Source organism: Leptinotarsa decemlineata, unplaced genomic scaffold (genome assembly GCF_025532065.1).
Source record: "Leptinotarsa decemlineata unplaced genomic scaffold, Ldec_3_MD MMD2_tig00000199_RagTag_RagTag, whole genome shotgun sequence".
NCBI classification, from domain to species: Eukaryota; Metazoa; Arthropoda; class Insecta; order Coleoptera; family Chrysomelidae; genus Leptinotarsa; species Leptinotarsa decemlineata.
In genome coordinates this window covers 6,359,515-6,380,152 of record NW_027412544.1, presented here as the reverse complement: position 1 = coordinate 6,380,152, position 20,638 = coordinate 6,359,515, and the positions used below count along the sequence as shown (strand labels likewise).

General features: G+C 31.8%; 1 protein-coding gene across 5 annotated transcripts in view; it reads left to right on the top strand.

The window, feature by feature from the left end:
- The window catches only part of sws (patatin like phospholipase domain containing sws), a 31,438-nt gene extending 11,855 nt beyond the window's left edge, over window positions 1-19,583 (top strand). For 2 of the 5 annotated variants that reach the window (XM_074172840.1, XM_074172838.1), the window contains 11 exons: window positions 3,261-3,417; window positions 3,557-3,721; window positions 3,816-4,228; window positions 4,282-4,437; window positions 7,703-7,822; window positions 8,147-8,333; window positions 12,426-12,542; window positions 15,628-15,839; window positions 18,267-18,523; window positions 18,580-18,676; window positions 19,315-19,583. In XM_074172840.1, coding sequence (XP_074028941.1) covers window positions 3,261-3,417; window positions 3,557-3,721; window positions 3,816-4,228; window positions 4,282-4,437; window positions 7,703-7,822; window positions 8,147-8,333; window positions 12,426-12,542; window positions 15,628-15,839; window positions 18,267-18,523; window positions 18,580-18,676; window positions 19,315-19,434 — 2,001 coding nt within the window. In that variant the 3' untranslated portion in view covers window positions 19,435-19,583. Of the gene's footprint in view, window positions 1-3,260; window positions 3,418-3,556; window positions 3,722-3,815; window positions 4,229-4,281; window positions 4,438-7,702; window positions 7,823-8,146; window positions 8,334-12,425; window positions 12,543-13,126; window positions 13,244-15,627; window positions 15,840-18,266; window positions 18,524-18,579; window positions 18,677-18,868; window positions 18,943-19,314 lie in introns of all 5 variants that reach the window. The other 3 variants (XM_074172842.1, XM_074172839.1, XM_074172843.1) reach the window with 3 other exon arrangements.
- Window positions 19,584-20,638: the final 1,055 nt, after the last annotated feature.

Sequence of the window (20,638 nt, the reverse complement as noted above, 5' to 3'; positions counted from 1 at the left end):
ATAATCTTATTAGTAGCTTATTTAATATCTTATAAATAAAAATCATTGTTAATTTATAAAATCTGTTTTTCACCGATACCCACTGCAAACAATCTGACATCGCTGGTAAAACGATTACACTTCAGTATTATTCTCGTACCGTGATTTTGCAGCTTTTGTAGTTGTAAAATTTTATCAGAATCAAGGGAGTACTGTAAGCTACCACAATAATCAAAGTGGGGCTGGATAATGGTGATATATACTGTAATTTTGGAGTATGTTGAAAGACATGAGGAAATTTTAGAAAAGAAGTAAAGTTTCTTACTAATTTTTTTACTTATGTAGGAAAAATGTTCATGTAATAATAGGCTTGGAATGAATCCAAGATATTAAAACTGGTTTAGAAGAATTTTTAGCAAAGCCAGGCCTAACAGAAGTATCATTCTCAGTGCCGTATCATTCTGTACATTTCTAAAAGTTTCAGTAAGACGTTTTTTTTTTAGCATTTGTCTTAGACCAAACCTGTCATGCTGTCATGATTGCTTCGGAAATATACATTGAAAATTTTTTGAAAAAAGTATTGAAATTAAAAAAATATATGGTACTGGAAATTACAATCACTCCAAAAATTTCATTATTTTTTCATGTCGTTGAATTCTGCCGAAATACAGAAAAAGTGTTAAGTCTTTACAGAGATCACTATTATATATGATGGAATTGGCAGATTTTGATGAAAATCCATAACTAACATATTAAAAAAACACTTTATTGTGATATTTTCACTAAACAGTTTTACAAAAACGCAACACGTATTTGGCCATACAATGGCGTGTCTTAGAGTAAAGACACGCCCTCAGAGACCATTGTGTGGTGAAACACGTTTTTGTAAAACTGTTTAGTGAAAATCGCACAATAAAGTGTTTTTTGAATACGTTTTCAATATTATAGGTTGAAGTTTTATCCATAGACTATCAGTCTGGATTTGTTTCCTATGATGTAGAGTCTACATCACGAATTCAAAAAACTATTTGGGAAAACTATAAAGTAAACCAAGTTATATTAAATTTGGTAGATAATGCATCATTGATAGTCACCAGTAAACTCTTCAGCAGGTTGTATATTCATCAATTGTTAAAAAATAATTGTGAAAGGAAGGTTTTTGGCTTTCTACTTCTACTAAAATAATGTGGAAATCTACCAAAGAAAGGAAGGAGGCAATCAATTTCAAAAGAAGCAACTCTATAGAAAGATGTATAGACCATGCAAAGAAGTAACTTCCAGACACAAACTGGAAGGAGAAGCCCTCTCGAAACAACAACTATCAAATTAACATTGAATTACACGTAAGAAAAATACTTTCGAAACAAATACTTTATATGAACACTGAATTATACAAAAAAAACAATTCAGTTTGTATTTCAAACATTTGTTATGGAATTGAATCAGATATTCACAGGATTTCTACACAATATAGTAAATGAAAAGGGTGAAATTTCACTTACATGGAACACTGTCTTCCTCACTGATAGACATTCGATGTTTCGCCGTAGAACACTTGCCTTTTCAGCTCTTCAGTACCAAATCTGGATAACATTTTAAGAAAAAAAAACTCAGTCCATTCATGAAATTATGACTTCATGTCACAGAATGAGTTTGATCTACTCATGTCATCAATGACAGTACGTAATGACATTCATTCGCTTATTTGATTAAATCCCAGCCATAGGAATCATGTTTGAATTGAAAGGGGTATATTTTTCAGAAGGGATTTATTTTTGAGAAAGAAGGTTTTGGTTTTCTAACCCTCCGATCAGTGAGAAGGTCCGTACGGACGTTTTACAATATTTCAATCTCCGGTTCCATTTTTTCTTTTGTTTTAAGTCATTTTCTACTCAAACCCAGGTACAAGGTCCCTATGGACCTTATATATAAGAAAGGGTTACTGTGGAAAAAACCGTTGAATGTGTATTTGAGCCAGGTACCAGCCAATGCGAGACCATCGCTTGACGAGTAAAGACGTACTATTGCGCAATTGAGTTTTATTATTGAATTCTTTCGAGTGTATAATTTTGTTTCTTTGGCTATTCTTCATGTTTATAGGGTAATTTTGTTTGTTTAATTTTTGTTTAGTGTATAATTTTGTGTGGTTCGTTTTATTCTGTAGAACAATGGCAGACGATGAGTGGGATCTTGTGAACAGGGTTGTGAATAATAATACTACACGCTACCAGCGTTTGACTGAGGAGGATAAACGTATCGTCGATGCAAAATGTCGGGCTTGTATGGAAGCTGAAATGGGCGACAATGGTGACCCTTTTGATGACGGTGATTATGACACTGACCTTACATATTGGCCAGAATATGATAGGACTGTGTCCAATGTTGAAGTTGAAGGAAAGATAGAAATCAATTGCAGTCATTGCTGCTCTTCCTCAGACTGAGACTGATGCAACTTACTTTATTTCAAAAAATGGTACAAAATGGTACAAAGATCCTCCACCACTCATAACATTATTGACTAAAAACAAAATAAACCAGGACCAACAAAGAAGATGATTTGAGATTCGCTTTCAATGTATCTTTCTCTGATTACCGAAGATATTACTCAAATTATCATACGCGTAACGAATCGCAAGGTCAACCAGGTAGCTGCCACATGGAATCAAAAAATTTTTACCATGCAGAAGCAATGGAAACCATTGACTCTGAAAGAGTTTGACGCGTTCGTAGCGATTATTTTGTATGCTTGGCTGATAAAATCCAACACCGAGCCTGTAGAGGAACTATGGGGCTCAACTCATGCTCCAATATTCAAAGTTTCTTTATCGTTTTGTGTCAATTACAAAATTCACTTGCCAAGCACCAGATGTACATCAATGCAGTAATAACATAGAATGCAAATACAATTTTTGTAATATTTTTGTGATTTGTTCTACTACCTATCTGACCAAATAAACCAGAAATATTTTACCTGAATTAAAATCAATCTTCTTTTTTTTCCCATATCACTCATATTTTACGTGTCTTACCTATCTGTATCATTCAGGCACTTCATAAAACCATAAGCTACATGCATATACTCATGTAGGCATAATTTTAAGACACCTGCATACTTATCATTCATGTGACCTCAGTATATTTTTTGAAGGTCCCTAGGGACCTTTTTCTCCGGTTTAACGTCCGCGGGACTCATCCATCGGAGGGTTAACACAAAGAAATTGGCCTCCAAGAATTATTTTTATGATGCTGTTGTTTGAATACCGTGGATATGAATCTTTCAGGTTGAGATGGTGACACAAACAAAACGAAGTACAACTGTTATAGCTGTCAGAGACTCTGAACTGGCGAAACTTCCTGAAGGTTTATTCAATGCAATCAAACTAAGATATCCAATAGTTGTAACTAGGCTTATTAATTTATTAGGTCATAGGATATTAGGTGAGATTATTTATTATTAGTGTTGAAGTTGGACTTGTATTATCATGTTCATGTAAATAAAAAAATTAAAGACAATCCAAAATGTATGTTGATCATTTCAAATATGTTGAAGTCATTATTATTATTATCAATGTTTCAGGTACATGGAAAAAATCTTCGCTGAGTGTTCACTCTCCGAGTACTTCTGCTGTGGAAAGCAGACCCTCACAGATCAACTTCTCAACTGTGGCAATTGTTGCTGCATCAGATGATGTTCCACTCACTTCTTTCACTTATGAACTTCATCATTGTTTAAGTGCCATTGGTAAGCTATAAATAGTTCTTAAAAAGGTATAACCTTTTGGTGAACCCCGTCTATAAATAAATTACCATTAATTCACTTATTTGGAATGGTCCAGGATCAACTTTAAGACTGACTTCGGAAGTAATTCGTAAAACTCTCGGTGCGAAAATCATGGATCCAAACAACGAGTATCGTCTTTCCTCCTGGTTGGCGCAGCAGGAGGATCATTACAAAATTTCACTATACCAGTGCGATCTAACGGTTAGTGCTTGGACTCAGCGTTGCATCAGACAGGCCGATTGTATCTTGATAATAGGTATTGGAGAGAACCATCCCACACTCGGAAAGGTAGAGAAAGAAATTGAACGGTTGGCCATAAGAACACAAAAGGAACTTGTTCTTTTGCATAAAGAAGGCGGTAAACCTCACAATACCATCGCTTGGTTGAATATGAGAACTTGGGTATCTTCACATCATCACCTTGTTTGTCCCAATAGAGTATTTTCTAGGAAGTCGCTCTATAGAATCGTAAGAAATAAAATATATTTTTTATACAAATTTTAATACATGATACCTTTCAGAATGAATTATACTCAAAAGTATGTACAACTAGTCCAAACATTCACTCAGATTTTTCCCGTTTGGCTAGATGGTTGACAGGAAAATCTGTCGGATTAGTTTTAGGAGGAGGTGGTGCAAGAGGATCAGCTCACATCGGGATGATCAAAGCTATACAAGTTAGTTATTTGTCTACATTTACTACTGCACTAATATTAATGGAGAACTTTACTTCTAATTATGTCTAACATGTTCAAGAAATAATATTTTACTGACATTTCATGATCGGCTTTGTAATTTTAATTCAGAATGACCCAAACTGGAATTTCTTCTAAGGGGTCTTTCAACAGGGACTTCCGAACTTTGACTCAAATTTATTCACCACAATGTGGTGAATAAATTTGAGTCCGCTGGTTCAGTAAATGATCGATCAACACTCGTTCGTCGACGAAATGAAAAATTGGCCGAAAATATCTACTGTCTGCGAGAGTGTGTAGGAGAATCCGAGGCAGTCGATTTCGCGTCGCTCACAAGAAGTTGGCCTTTCGCAGACCACAACTTGACGAATTTTGCGTCGTAACTTGGGCCTGCACCCATACAAAATTCAAGTGAAACAAGAACTGATGGTAAGCGATCATAGAAAACGACGTGTACTCGCTGAATGGACTCTGGGGCAGTTGTCAACCGACCCTAATTTTCATCGAAAAATCATGGGCGATGAGGCCCATTTCTGGATGAACGGGTACGCGAACAAACAAAATTGTCGAATTTAGGACGATACCAATCCAACTGAGATCTACTAGCGTCCAATGTCCAAAAAGGTCACTGTTTGGTGTGGATTTTGAGCTGGAGGCATCATCGGTCCATATTTTTTTGATATCGATGTTGGCCAGGCCATAACTGTCAATGGGGAGCATTATGGATTGATGGTTGCCAACTTATTTCAACCTAAATTGGATGATCTGGACACCAATGACATATGGTTTCAACAGGAGGGCCCTACGTGCCACATAGCTCATGCCAATTTTAGGAATATTATTTGGAGTTAGAAATTTCATCCTCTCAAGAGACTGCAAAATAAAATAATAAAATCTATATTTATATTACCATATCTTAAACCTACGTCAAATTTATATATAACAAGTGATCTTTTAGTTATTCGGTCTATTTTTCAATTGAAAATTTGTTGTTTCATTAATTTTGTTGAACGTATTCAAAAAACACTTTATTGTGAGATTTTCACTAAACAGTTTTACAAAAACGCAACACGTGTTTCGCCATACAATGGCTTCTTCGGGCGTGTCTTGACTCAGAGTAAAGAAGTCATTGTATGGCGAAACACGTGTTGCTTTTTGTAAAACTGTTTAGTGAAAATCTCACGATAGTGTTTTTTGAATAGGTTAGTTACGGATTTTCATCAATTATCGGCCAATTCCATCATAAACATTCTGTAGTAGTAGTAGTAGTAATCTTTATTATAGGATACATCCTAATCTTACAAGACATAATAACTAATTAACAATTTAAATTTCCACAGTGCCAAAAATATTAATAAAATTCAAATCTGTATATAGATAATAACAATAATGAAAATAAACTAAATAAAAAGATAATACTAAAAAAAATACAATTTATAAGACCCAATGTTGAAAACCAATATTGATATAGTAACTATATATAATATACATATTTTCCAACTAACTAACTCTCTAGGTATTCCAATAATTTACTTTTAAACCCTCTTACAGTATTTTCCTCTTTAATGGCATTTGGTAAATTGTTAAATTCCCGTAGTCCCTTGTAGAATAAATTATTCGTTTTGCCACCAGTGTTAGTTCTATATATATGAAAATTATTATAAGATCTTGTCTCATGTTCATGTATTTGATTATTAAAAACCAAAAATTCATTAAAATATGTTGGTTGGAGACTTTTGGTTATTTTAAATATAAAAACCATTGTTAAAAAGCATAATCGATTTGAAATCGACAGCCATTGTAGTATATTTAACATGTGATCAACGGAAGTATAACGACTGCATCTTAATATAATTCTCATGCCCCTATTTTGGAGTTTTTGGAATTGGGAAAGCCTATTTTGGTTTATTAAATGCATTAAAGTTGGACAGTACTCAAAATAAGGTTTAATTATACAATTATATGTTAATATTCTGGAGTAAATAGTCAAATTATTTGCTATCCTAGAAAAAAAATATAATTTTTTTGAAATTTTTTTTATAACGTATTCAGCATGACTGTTCAAACTCAAAGTGTTATCTACAATAACTCCCAGATACTTTATTTCAGACACATTTTCCAAGGTAGTGTTATCAATTTCAATTTTTATTTCATTATAATCAATAGAGTTAGTTTATATTTAGTTGTTATCACCATAGCTTTTGTTTTATCTGCATTTAATTTTAATTTATTCATATGTAAATATTTTTCGATGTTCTTCATAGAACCTTTGAGAGTATCTACAGCATCGTTGAGTTCTGTATTCGAAGTATAAACTAATGTATCATCTGCAAACAGATTAAGTTCATGTAGCCCAGGAACATAATAAATATCATTTAGGTATATAATAAATAAAAGTGGACCAAGTACACTTCCCTGGGGAACATCAATGTTGATATCTATCTCATCAGATTTTTTGAACCAATTTTTGTTTTCTGTTTTCTTTCACTAAGATAACTAAGAAACCATGCCAGCACAGAGCCTGTTAACCCATAATAATTTAATTTTTTTATCAAAATGTTTCTGTCAATTGTTTCAAATGCGCGCTTAAAGTCAAGAAAGACAGCTACAGTGTATTTATTTTCATCATACGCATTTTTCCATCTAGAGAAAGTATACTGAATAGCTGATTCACAGGAATGATTTTTTCTGAATCCTGAGTGTTTACCTAAGAATAATTCATTATCATCCAAGTATGCAAGTATGAATGTTTGTGTTCTTTTTCTGTTGAAAAAGAACACAAACATTTGAATTTAGATTTCAATCAAATAAATACCATCCATGATTATAATACAAGACAAGGATTAGTTAAATCATATCGCTTAAGATTTGGGGAGCCAATCTTTTGAAGCAGCATTTGGGGAATGATATGTTGGTCTAAGTCGACTGTTGTTGAGGATTGAAAAATTTTATATTTGAATATGATAAACCGAGTTTTTAGGATTTAGTCTAATCCTCCATTTATTGAACCAGATACTCATTATGTCATAAGATTTTGTAGATTATGGATAGTTGACAGGTTACTTGTAAGCACCAAGTGCTGCATTAATGTTCTAATGAAAATTCAAAATTGTGATGAAATAGAATATCTGGAATAAAATAAGCTCAAGAGGAAAATCTTACATTTTTCCAAAACTTTATTTGTGCTTCTGACATAATATTAATTACATCAATTGTTTACTACATCAATTTTTTATTATTTTTGTAGGAAGCTGGTATTCCCATTGATATGGTAGGAGGAGTTAGTATAGGTGCTTTTATGGGGGCCTTGTGGTGTCAAGAAAGAAATATAACTACTGTTACTCAGAAAGCAAGAGAGTGGTCAAAGGTAAGGTTATATTTATCACTGTTTCAAATCTTCTTAAAATGAGGAAGATTAATTACCAAACTTAAAATTAATTTCCAGTTTGTTTCATGTTTTTGATATGAATATATTTCAACACATATTTAGTTATTTCTAGGTTAATAATCCAATATTGACATTAATTAAGAAATAGAAATGGACCAGATACTGATCCTTGTAGTAGTCAGTTTTGTTTTTCTCTTCCATGTACACAAACTGTGTTTTCTTGACTGATAGATGTATCAAATTCTTTGTTGTATTTTCTGTCTGTCAGAGACATATTATGACTAGTGACCTCGTATTTTTCAGAAAATGACTCAGTGGTGGCGTCAGATCTTAGACATGACTTATCCAATGACTTCAATGTTTAGTGGCCGAGACTTTAACCAAACAATTCGCGGTACATTTGGAGATACTTATATAGAAGATTTATGGTTACCCTACTTCACCGTCACTACTGATATTACATCTTCCTGCATGAGAATTCATTCACATGGTGAGTTCTTCATATCTTGTAGTATTTGAAACATAAATGTTATTAGTACAAGTCTCCTGGAATGAAATGGTGTTTCATCATTAGTTTATTCGCACTAATTACTGGCTTGACTTTTGATGAAAATAATATTATGCATTTGATTAGTATTACTAAACATGAAATATCCAACCAAACTCCAGAGAGATGATTGTGTAAAAGAAGTTCATATATATTAGAGCACTGCAAACACATTTGTTGATTTCATACTTGCTGGTGACTGAATAGTCTCTAAGATAACTGGTCAACAGATCTTTTCATGGGTACTGGAAATTAAATGAAATGAGGAAGACTCAAGTAACTGTAAGGAAAATTTTTGTTGGCGGAGAAATAAAATGCCAAGACTACTGATTTGGTTACTGGAATCTTACAAAAAACCATAATTTTTTTATTGACACCAAGAGAACAGGTGGACCTAATCAACTCTGCTAGAAATCTAGCATTTCAGAGTTCAAACCGAATTACATACACTGTAGAATTGGTTCACTATAGTTGTCCTTCAAACTCACAAACTTTAACTTTTTCAAGGTTTCTATGGGTTTCATATGTTTAAGTTGTGATGTGTTATCTATCTTTGAATTAGTGTTGTATTTTACCAAAATGAATATAAATACATTACTTTCCTTTTTTTTTTCTTTCATAGTATCAATGCATACTTCAATGGTATTTCACTCTATTTGAATTCAAATCTTTTATATATGTGTTCTACTCTATTATATAATGAAACTCTTTCTAATCAACTTATTTTTATTAGTCGCACTTTTTCTTTTCGCATGCAGCGTGCTTCATAGCTATTATTTGCCGTAGAAAAAATTGTTTGCTTCTTAAATTAATTAGCTCGCGTTTTTTTTAATGAATGCGCCGATTGTGATTGGTTAACCTAAGTGTTAGCAGTGAAATTTATTGAAATGGTTTTGATCCGATTTGAATAGAATTTATATCAGTTATACAAAAGAAAAAACTAAAAAATTCTCCCAACATTTTTTCAGAAAATAGAGGTCTTGAATTTGTGTTAGATTTCCTTCAGGACCTTTTAATAGGGTTGTCGGTATGTATGTAGTTGTAGAAATTATCCTGCTGCCATAAAATTGAACTAAAATACATTATACTTAATTGCTTACTTTGAATTATTGTGCTTCATTATTTCTGTTGCATTGAAAGGCTTATCGGTTGTAAGTGATTGAAAATCTTTTTCTAAAATATCTATATATGCATCATATGATAGAGCTCATAAAAATTGCTTTTATTGGTGATATTTGGGAAATGGTGACGAAATGTTTTTTGTTTTTTCCACCAATATATGATGGAATTACCTCAACTGATTTACATTATTTTTAAGAAACGACCAGGTTGTAATCAAAGTTTTGAATATTGAAATAACTTGCTAAAAAAGTTTCTATTCAAAATAACATAAAAAAGTTGATATCTAGTTTCTCTTTTAAATTCTTATTTCTGGTGGATACATTTTAGTGAATATTCGCTTAGGTTGTTTAGATAACTTGTTGGATTGCATTGATTAGGGTTTAGATTTTTATCACATTGAAATTTCTGAATAAAAGTATCGTTTTTAGTCACTAATCCCAACTGTTTTGTAAACTCTTCCAATGCACTTCTCCCATATTCCTATGCACGCTTTTAATACTCATGTCACTTCGAATCACATTTTCTAGTACAACAACTACAGACCTCGATTGAAATGAAATTTGTTAAACCATTATTTTATTATAAAATTACTGTAGAAACATTTTTGCCTGCTTACCATATCTTTATTTTTTGCATTTTAGAAATAAGGCTGATACGTTTCCTTAATCATTCTGTTGTATGTATAACTGAAAAGCTATAATTAGACAGCAAAACCTTCCTTTTGTTGTTTGAAACAGACCAATCCATCAGTAATATATTTCATTATTTCAAATGGCTTATATTGATACAGAAGTGAGGTTATGTGGTCTATTTGATCCATATTTTGTGGTCACAGCACTCTAAAATCACAGTTAATCTTGTCAACTTGGTTATTAAAGTTTCCATCGAAAATAGTCCGTTAAGAGATCTAGCTCATGAAAAAAGTAATTCTGTTAAAAGTGATCCGATTAAAAATAATCTTCATGAGTATATATTATGTATGGTTTTCCACTTCCGTCTTAGATATTTGATAGATCTCACTATTGGGATCTACCAAATCAATCTGCCTAATCATGTATGATGCCTGTTACATTTTTCGTGTGTCCATCAATAAGTGAAAATACAAAATTATACATTGATATTTTGCAAAAAACAAATCACTTGTTTAGTTCACTACGCCACTGGTCGCTCAAAATGCTTCACTTTTGGCTAGAACTATCATTTGTCAATTAACTATAACAAGAATCTTCCACATTTTATGATATACTGCTTCTAGTCTGGAACCTTCCAGAACCTTTTCTCGAAACCACCAAATCCTTTTGTCGGTGTTTTTTAATACTATCTGGGGTATTCAAGAAGTATTTCGTAGAACACGATGACATGGTAACGAAGTAGGACAGAGAAATTTGAATGATGTTCAGTGAGTTTGAGGTTATTTCAGGTTTGTAACAGATGGTCATACAAATTGAAGTGCATTCACTATCCGAAATGGTAACTTCACAACAAAATCCGGGCTAGTAGGTGTTAGTCGAATGAAACTTGTAGTACCAAACATGTCATCAGCTACTACAGCAGACATGAGTACTATACGCGTTGATTGTTAAAACGAAGGTTATATCTCTAAGTCTCAGCAATGACTAACCGGCGAGCTTGGTTTTAACTCATATTTATAATTTTATTGTTGTACTGCAAAAGTAAGGCGGGAGCAAAACCTTTAATAAGGACTTTTTAAATCAAGTTCAAAACTTGGTTTGAAAAAGTTTCTTTGAATAGAGTAAATGTAGAAAAGTTGATGGTAATGCCCTAAATATCCGTCAATTTTTATTGAAATCTGTATTATGACTTTACATAATCGTCTCATTAAACTTAGCTGTATTAATATCTGGACAAACACCATTTCATTCGTACCTTTTCTTCTATTCAGTAGTTCTCAATTTGGAAATTGTAAAAAACTTTAACAAAACCTTCTGTATATATTCTGTCTCCAGTATATTTGGTGCCAATTCCAGAATTAAATTCCAAAAGTCATGTCTGTTTGAACTTCGCTCAGATTAGCTTTGTATACAAACCTTTGAGTTTGATAAAAGTGAATTGAGCCACAAATTTGACAATCAATTAAATACATACCATACCAATACCAAATACATACATAAATACAAACCAATTCAGGATCGCTCTTATAACTTTTTTGTCTCTCCTTTTTGGTGGGTCAAGCAATATCACAATTTGGTTTGATTGGATCAAAAATATTTCTGAAACATTTATAATTTTCAGAAAATTATCCCAACTTTGAAATTTCAAATGGAACAACCTGCAGGTTTATACATTTCACACACTAAGTACCCACTTGTTAATTTTTTTTTACAGATATTTCAATTTTATGATATTATTTCTTTAATGACACCAAAATGGCTAATTATATCTGTTAGAAAGATTTCTGTTTTGACTATATTTTCACCGAAATTGAACATTTGTATGTAAAGTGAAATGCTGAATCAAAAATATGTATGATTATACAGTGTTTCATTTGGAATTCCAAAGTTGGGTTAATTTCTTGTAAACATGGAAATATTTTTGATCCAGTCAATCTAAATTGTGATACCATTTGAATCACCAAAATTCCAGGAAAGACAAGAAAGTTATAGGTGCTTGCCTGAATCAAATTTACACCCGTTATAATATAATTAATAATTTAGTCTTCATTGAAAAATTTGTAGACGTCTAAACACTTTTCTGAAATAATAAAAAACTTTCAAACTCTGAATATGCAACATTCATTGTTTGAAGTTGAATAATTATATTTGAATGAACAAGAACAAATGTGACATTGTAGTTGACATTCATTATTATCATTAGAATTTTAGAGTGTTATGCCATGGAATCAATCTCATATCTGTAAATAAGAGCATGTAGTTCAGTCCAGCTATTCCGTAGGCTCTCTATGGCGCTATGTACGTGCGTCGATGTCACTCTCTGGTTACATGCCGCCATTATGTGACCCCACAGATGGACATCTTCTTCTCGATGGAGGTTATACTAACAATTTGCCAGGTAACCGTTTTTTATTATCTTCTAACATTTCTTGGTCTGTTCATTTGGTGCATGTTGGTGATGGTATCATCTGAAAGGTAAGTACAAATAAGGCAGACGAAGAAGCAATCTTCAATAAAAAAGGTAACCAATCACAATAGGAATAGATGCAAATGATTTCCTTGTTAATAAAAAATATCGGACTCATATTCGCTTATTAAGCTGGATTTAGAGTAATTGTAAGTTGTAATGGTATTTAAGAATTTTTCAATAGTTTTTTCAAGTTCTCATAGGTCAGATGTATGGTAGCAATTTACTTGAAAGTTTTATCATTCACAAAACTTGAGTGTTGCAGTTTATTTGAAAAGATCTCAAATAAAACTTGCTTATTATTCCTATTATTTGATATTTATTATGGCAATTATTTTGAAATCTGCCTTAAAAGATTTCCAATTTGATGACAACATCTATCTGACCTTCAAAAACAATGGAGCTTCTGCCAAACCAAAATACTTAGTCAATTCCATATACGACAAGCAATTCGCCAAAACCATTACAACAAAAGAATACTTTTTATGTTTATATTAGGTTAAGTTAATCAACAGGTCAGATGTGGAGGTATGTGAGGGCAAGTATGTCGATAGTGGGCATATTTCCTCCGATTTGTGATCCAAGTGACGGGCATTTGATAGCTGATGGTTGTTACGTTAATAATGTTCCAGGTAAAAGTTTTCATTTTCATTACAATGTGATACAATTACGATGAAATGGTATGTATTATTTTGCTAAATTTAAGGGTATACTTTTATAATTTGATGAGTGGGATTGAGAAATTGAAAACTAGTAACAAGCTGTCAAAGTACTTTGAAACAAATAATCCACCATTTTGTCAGAAAATCTGATTTCAATGGTCCTATTGATGTTCAACAATTAATATACAAAGTTAGGAGAAACTAGCAAAAATTTGACAGCATTCACGTAGAGTCTCTTATTTGAAAGACATTGAAATAATACGGCATCCATATTCCTAGGTTTTCTTATAGCTGATTACTTTACACTTGAAAAAGGATAAATCACGTGAACATGACAAGGAATTTGCTGAAAATGTGTGTAACGAAATGTTTGTAAAAAGATTTCAAACAGTTCATTTCTTAATATATAATTGATGTACCCCAGAAACAAATCAAGAGTAATTTTGGAAGTATACCAATTTGAAAAATATCAATAAAAAAGGGTAATACCCTGTCCTGGATTTTTGGTATCTTTAAACCAATGAATACCAATTATTAAGAAAGTCTTCAAGATATACATGTGAAGCCTGTAAATGAAAAATATTTTTGATCAAACTAGTAGTTGTAAGATACATTTCTACATTTGAGCGATTTCTTGAAATCATAGTAAAGAGATGAGAACTTGCCATGCTAGCTTCAAAGGGCTATTCAAGACATGTCATGTGGCAAAATGGCTTGAGAGATTTTGCAAATACAACTTCAATATTTCAAATTTAATGGTGAGAACATTGCAAAATATCTATTAATAAAAGTGTCATATTTGTTGTGAAATGCCATAGCGGCCTGAAAAGTTATATTAACCAATAAGACGTAGGGAAAGAAACTGATTTTTTCTGAAGAATGGAACTTTACCAGGTTTGGTATGATGAAGCTTTCAGTCGATTTTACGGGAAGTGAAGCATTTGCAAAAAATACAGAGGTAGACCAATGCAAAAATCTGATTGAAATGCAGAAAAGAAGGAAAGAAAATTATGTAAGGACCGTGTATTATGAAGTTCAATGTTGTAGGTAACAAATTGATTGAAGTAATCAGGAAACATATTCCTTGTGATTTTAAAGACAAATAACATGGCCATATAATACAGTCTTTGATCTACTGATTGTCATTTACAGCTAGGAATATGCTCATAACAGAAAAAACGAATTTAAGTCAATTCAGGGTATGGGGGACGAAATGAGATAAATTTTAGGGGTGAAAAATGGTTTTTTCATTATTGCCAAAGAAACTGGTCCTATTGAAAAAAAAAGCTAGATACGAAAGTTATAGAAAATATAAAGAAAGAACCATTTTCCACATGGAGCGGGCTTTTTCGTCTTTGATTTTTTTTCTACAAAAATTTGTTTTTCATGAAATGTGATGAGAACTTTTTTTTTGTTTTCAGAATATACGCGATAATTTATTGGAATAAAAAATTCAGTGTGATATATTTTTTAGGGACTACCTACTTTGTATATCAAGCTGTTACCATTATTTTTTCTTTTTGGCAAAAAAGAGGAACTTTGACATTTTTTTGACAAGTTAATACATTTTGCATATTTGTAAAGATTGCAGTTATTAAAGCTATTTTCACAGTAAAAAAAGTTGTTCAGACAAACATTGTGTGATGTTGAACCCAATAAAATACCTCATTTTTAGCCCAAAATGCCAATGTTTTGAAAAAATTGTTTTTAAATTAACAGTGGCCTTTTTTGAACTATCTACTTTCAAATGGTGTGAATGAAAAGTAACATTGCTATGGAAAAGTTTGTCAGGAAATGCAAATGACTGAGATTTTTTTTTGTTTGGTAATGTCTAATCCTGTGTATTATCTGAAAGAAGTTTTGATAAATAAGGCTACTGATGATTTAAAAAAATGTTTCCAGGGTATTGATTATTTTGATGATACAAGTTTTAGGCAAAGTAAAATCACAAATATGAATAAAAAATACAGCTTCTTACAATAAAATTCACATTTCATAAGAAATAATTAATTTTTGGCCATGTATTTGAAAAAAAAAACTCGAAAAATGTCAATTTTTATTCAAAAAATATTTGAACACAAACTGCTAAAGACATTTGGAATGATAGAGGTTATTATTACATACAAATTTCTCAAAGACAGTATCGAAATATTTTGTTACAAACGATTTTATTCACTAATGAGTGCATTGAAATTATTGGTTGAAAACCGTAGCCGTCAACAACTTTGGCATGAAAAAACTGAGTTGACTTTCAAAATAGTTTCATAAATTCTCGATATTGTCTATTTGTTGAATAGTGTTGTTACTAATATTGTAAGATTTTTGAAAGTAATTTTTTTTCTATTCATGTTCAGCTGATGTGATGCGAAGTTTGGGTGCTAATCATATATTGGCAATTGATGTTGGCTCAGTAGATGATCAAGACCTGACTAATTATGGAGATGATTTATCTGGTTGGTGGTTGCTGTGGAAAAGATGGTACCCATTTACAGAAACTGTGAAAGTTCCTAATCTTCCTGATATACAGTCACGATTAGCCTATGTTAGCTGTGTTAGACAACTTGAGGTAAAACGTGCTTTTATAGATATTTGTCATAAATGAAATGAAATTTTTTCATCATTTGAAAAAGTGGTATGATAGAACTCTCAGTAGATTGTATGGCAACTAAAACCTTTTTTCATTTGCAACATAACAAATATGTAACTTTTTTTCTTCAAAATATTTTACTGAAAATTGGGGGAATTGTAATTATCTTAGTCACAACAGAGGTTTCTCCTCAGATCTCACATTTCAAATGTTCTTCGAATATTCTTTGAAGTCAACTCGAGCTCACAACCAAATTTGAATGTGAAATTGTTTGCTTTTGTTTGTTGATGGAAGAATACTACTAAAACTTGAAGGTCATTTAAAAGGTTGCTATTATATTACCTGTCAAAAGTTTCCTCCGGCTACATTAACCTGCCCAAAAAATATACCAGATACCCGCTATGTACATAAAATGTGTATTCATACTCAGAAATATCTGCAATCACAACTATGAAATTATGAATAGAATATCAAATTATTTATCGATCTTTGATTTTATGTAATACTTCCAAAATGAACTTATGGTTGGTACAAATTTGTTTTTGTATTGAAAGTGGTATATTTTTGGGAGTGGTTAGTTTTTGAGGGGAAAAAAGTTATTGGTTTTCTACTGCTCCATCTCAATACAAAAAGATGTGGTAAATTTCCAATGAAGGAAGAAAGTAATTAGGTTCAAAATAAATTCTTTGAAAAGATGTGTAGATCATGCATAGAAGTTACTTTCGGATACAAACTGGAAGAAAAATCCTTCCCGAAACAACTTATGAAAGTAATTGTTGTGAAATTAGTTGTTTCGAAAGGACTTTTTTCAATTTTTATCTGAAAGTAGCTTCTATGTATGATCTACACATCTTTATAAATGTAAAGAGTTTATTTTGAATCTAATCGCTGTCTTCCTTCCTTCGGAACTTTTGGAGTTGAGTTCAAGTTAAAAATTCCCTTTAAGGACCATCCAGGGGCCAGGGCGACAGACATACTGAAGCTAAGTAGTCGTAGAGTTGAAACTAACTTAAAATTCTTATTCCAAATATCGAATTCTCTTATCAACTGCCCTGCACTGTCAGCACAAATTGGATTATGTGTTCCTTTTAGAAGTACAAGGCATACAGAAACATTTGCTATAGATTTTCATCATTGTAACAATATGGCAAACACTCTCCCTTGTCTAGAATTGCTATGGGTATGGACTTCTTTTCACTTAACAAAACTAAATTTAAGTTTGAATTACCCTTTCTCAGAAATTGATTATAAATAAAAATATACATCAACTTCCTCAATTCTTGAATCTTCAGATCCTCCTCGTTCATTTGATCTTTTATTTCAACTCTTGCATATCAGTAAATTTATTTTCTCACTGTTATTTTTTTTTCTATAAGTTACTTTTACTTTTAGCAAGTAAGTTAGTTGTAGTTATGTCTGTATTCATGTGATTTATTGTGAAATCTGTTGAACTAATTGGGTGTTACCCGTTGATGAAATTAAATTAAATCATTATTTACTAGATTCATTCACCGAAATACACTGACAATGTTTATATAATCTTATAAAGTCATTCATTTTTCTAACATCTACCCTCTGGAAAGTATTTATATGCATAAAGTATAAATAGACATCTACCTTTTCAAAACTTGCCTTAACCAACCTTACACACTCAACTTCATAATTTTGACATCTGGGCTGTCAGAGACTTGGGCTTATATGTCTATAAAATTAACCTTTTTGGATTACTTGATTTCTATAAAAAATGCAATTGCCAAAAGAATTATTACTTTACTTTTTAAAGGTGAAAGACATCTCAATCTTCTGATACGCGCCATTTTTCAAACTGAATCTAATAGAATCAAGCAGGCATCACAGTGTCATCTTTATCCCAAACTACCCATATTTTTATTGAACGAGCAACTTTCTGATACTTAAGACACTTTCAGTCACTAGAGTGTTTAATAAAAGGTAAAACTGGAACCTCTAGCATAAAATACAACCAAAAACAAGCACTTTTCGCAATTACCAGAAATGTAATACTCTTCTCGACGCGCAAGTCACCAACCAAGTTGGCGTATCGAGAAGAGTAATGCATTTCTGGTGATTGGGAAAAGTGCTTGTTTTTGGAGTGAGTGTTTACACAACTCAAATAAATTCTGTTTTTAATGTGATAATCCTTTTTCAATTTCACAAGTTTTAGCATTAAACTGCTGAAAAAAAAACTTATTTTCACAGGCCTTTTGTTGGCTTCACTGGTATAAGTTCCTTCAACTTTGTAAATATGGTCATGAATGTACTTATGAAATTTACATGTTAGAAACTGAAACTATTTTGAATTTTGTAGTTATTTATAAACATTTTTTAATAAAACAAAACCAGTTATTTATTCTCAAAACTCATTCTGTTTTTTTTTAATCGTTTCAGGAAGTCAAAAACAGTGACTACTGCGAATATATACGTCCACCCATTGACAAGTACAGAACACTTCAATTTGGAAGCTTTGATGAAATTAGAGAAGTAGGTTATTTGCATGGCAAAGCATATTTTGAGGGACAGATGAAGGCTGGTAACCTGCCAGTTTTCAAAACTCCTTCAGAATTGCATAAAAGTTCTTCAAATGTTAATACTTTGGGAAATTACACTTTTACTGACTTGGCACAGATGGTGTGCAAAGTCTCTAGGTATGTTTTTTTTTCTAAGTAATGTACATAAATCTTGAGGGTTTTTTCATTTGAAGGCCCTATGAAGATGAATCAATCTCTAGTTCTTCAGATGAAGAAGACGATGATGGCAGAGGTGGATATGCCTCTGAACCAACCGTTGGACTGTCGGAAGTGGGTAACATTTTGAATCATTTAATTTTTTCTCACTAAACCGTCAAAAAATTCATAACATAAGATTTAGCTGATATTATATTTTACATTTCATATTTTATTTATTTTATATAACTGGTGGTAGTAACATTTTTCTTCTAATGTATTCATCAGAAAGTGTAATTTTTTTTTAATTTCTTTTGTTTCAATTAGTATTTTAGACAACAAAGCTGGCATGGTCACTCGACATTACTGACTCCATAACCCTTTGCGCTTAACACTTTTTGGTAAATTTTTTCTTTTAAATGTATGTTTTGAATACACTTATCACATAAATCCTTCACGAGAATGTTCATATCTAGAGGTATTCTAAAAAAAAGTTGCTTGCAAATGACAGCTGTCGTTCGTAGCGGGACAACAGCTGGTTAACGGAAAAACATATTTCAAGTTTTTTTTCTTATTTCATCTACTATTCTAGATAAAACATATTTGATACCATATTTTTTGTGATACCAAATATGACATGGAGTTATGTGATTTGATGATAATTGTGGTGGCAGCTTACATTTATAGGTTTTAATTGAATGTTTCATTCAATTGCTTTCAAACTGTTCCTCTGTTTATTATAGATAAGTTCCATGATTTAGTTTTCTTTTCAGAATGAAAAGGAAATCTTGGTAAGGAGAACCGGAGGGTCCCTATCATTATCAGAAAATGAAATGGAATCCGATGTAGATTTTGATATAAATCAAACTCAATTTGAAAAACAGGAAAATTGATACAAATGGTATAGCGGGAAAATTATTGAGATATTAGTTTGTTTCATGAGAGTCAGTTAAGTCTCAATGTTTAGTCATTTTATATTTGTAGTTACCAAAAATCAAAATTGTATATATTTTATAAATCAAAATAAATTAACAAAAACATTTTTGTCGACTTTCAATTCTGGTGAATTTTTTCTAGTGATATAATCAGTGTCAGGAACTCTGAAATAAATATTCATTATTGGAAGTGAAACAAAATTGTTGAATTACTGTGAATATCAACAAACATGGGAAAAGTTCAGTTAAGAAGTTCGTGTACGAGATCTGTTCAAAAAATAAAGTGAATGTTCACACTGAGTGATGAGTGGCATAAAGTTTGAGTCAGAAAAAGGTTTGCAAGTGGTACAAGATTTCCACAGAAAGTCGAGAATATGTGAATGACGACGCTCGCCCTGGACGCTCCATCATATCAACAACTGATGAAAATGTTGAGAAGTAAAGAATATTGTAATGGAGAATCGTCGAATCACTATTAGAGAAGTTTCTGAGGATGTCGGCATATGTATTTTGACCAAAAAAACCATCGCACGAGTATCGAATTGCATGAGTATCAGTTTCACTAGTTCGGACTTCCATTGTATACTATATAAAATGATTGTAGATACCAACAATCGAAACGTCGTGAACTAACGTGACTTGGAATCTCTACACTTTTTTATTTTTTTATTATTTTCTTTTTTCATTCCTTTAATTTTTATTTATTCAATTATTGTATTTTTACTTGTAGGTTATTTCACTACCATTTCATTTCAGGTTTATTGTTGCTTAATATAATTGTTATTTTCAACTATTCTTTTTTAATTATTCTCTTTTACTTGTTTCAGGGATTTCAAATCATTTTATATAGTAGACAATGGAAGTCCGAACTAGTGAAACTCATCACGAAACATTGTCAATCACCTTCAAACAAATGCATGAGTATCAATTGTGCCAGAATAGTAAGGCGGATATCAAATTATTTCAATAACAACGATTAATTTTTCAATGCAGACAAAACAGATGTTATTCGTATTCACAACTGGCAAAACAGAGTGGAAAACATACATTTCATGGTAAACAATGTGACCCTAATAAATACTGATCACAATGTTAGATTCTTGGGAATCATTTTAGATGAGTTCCTCAACTGGAAAGGCCACTGTCAACAATTAATATCAAA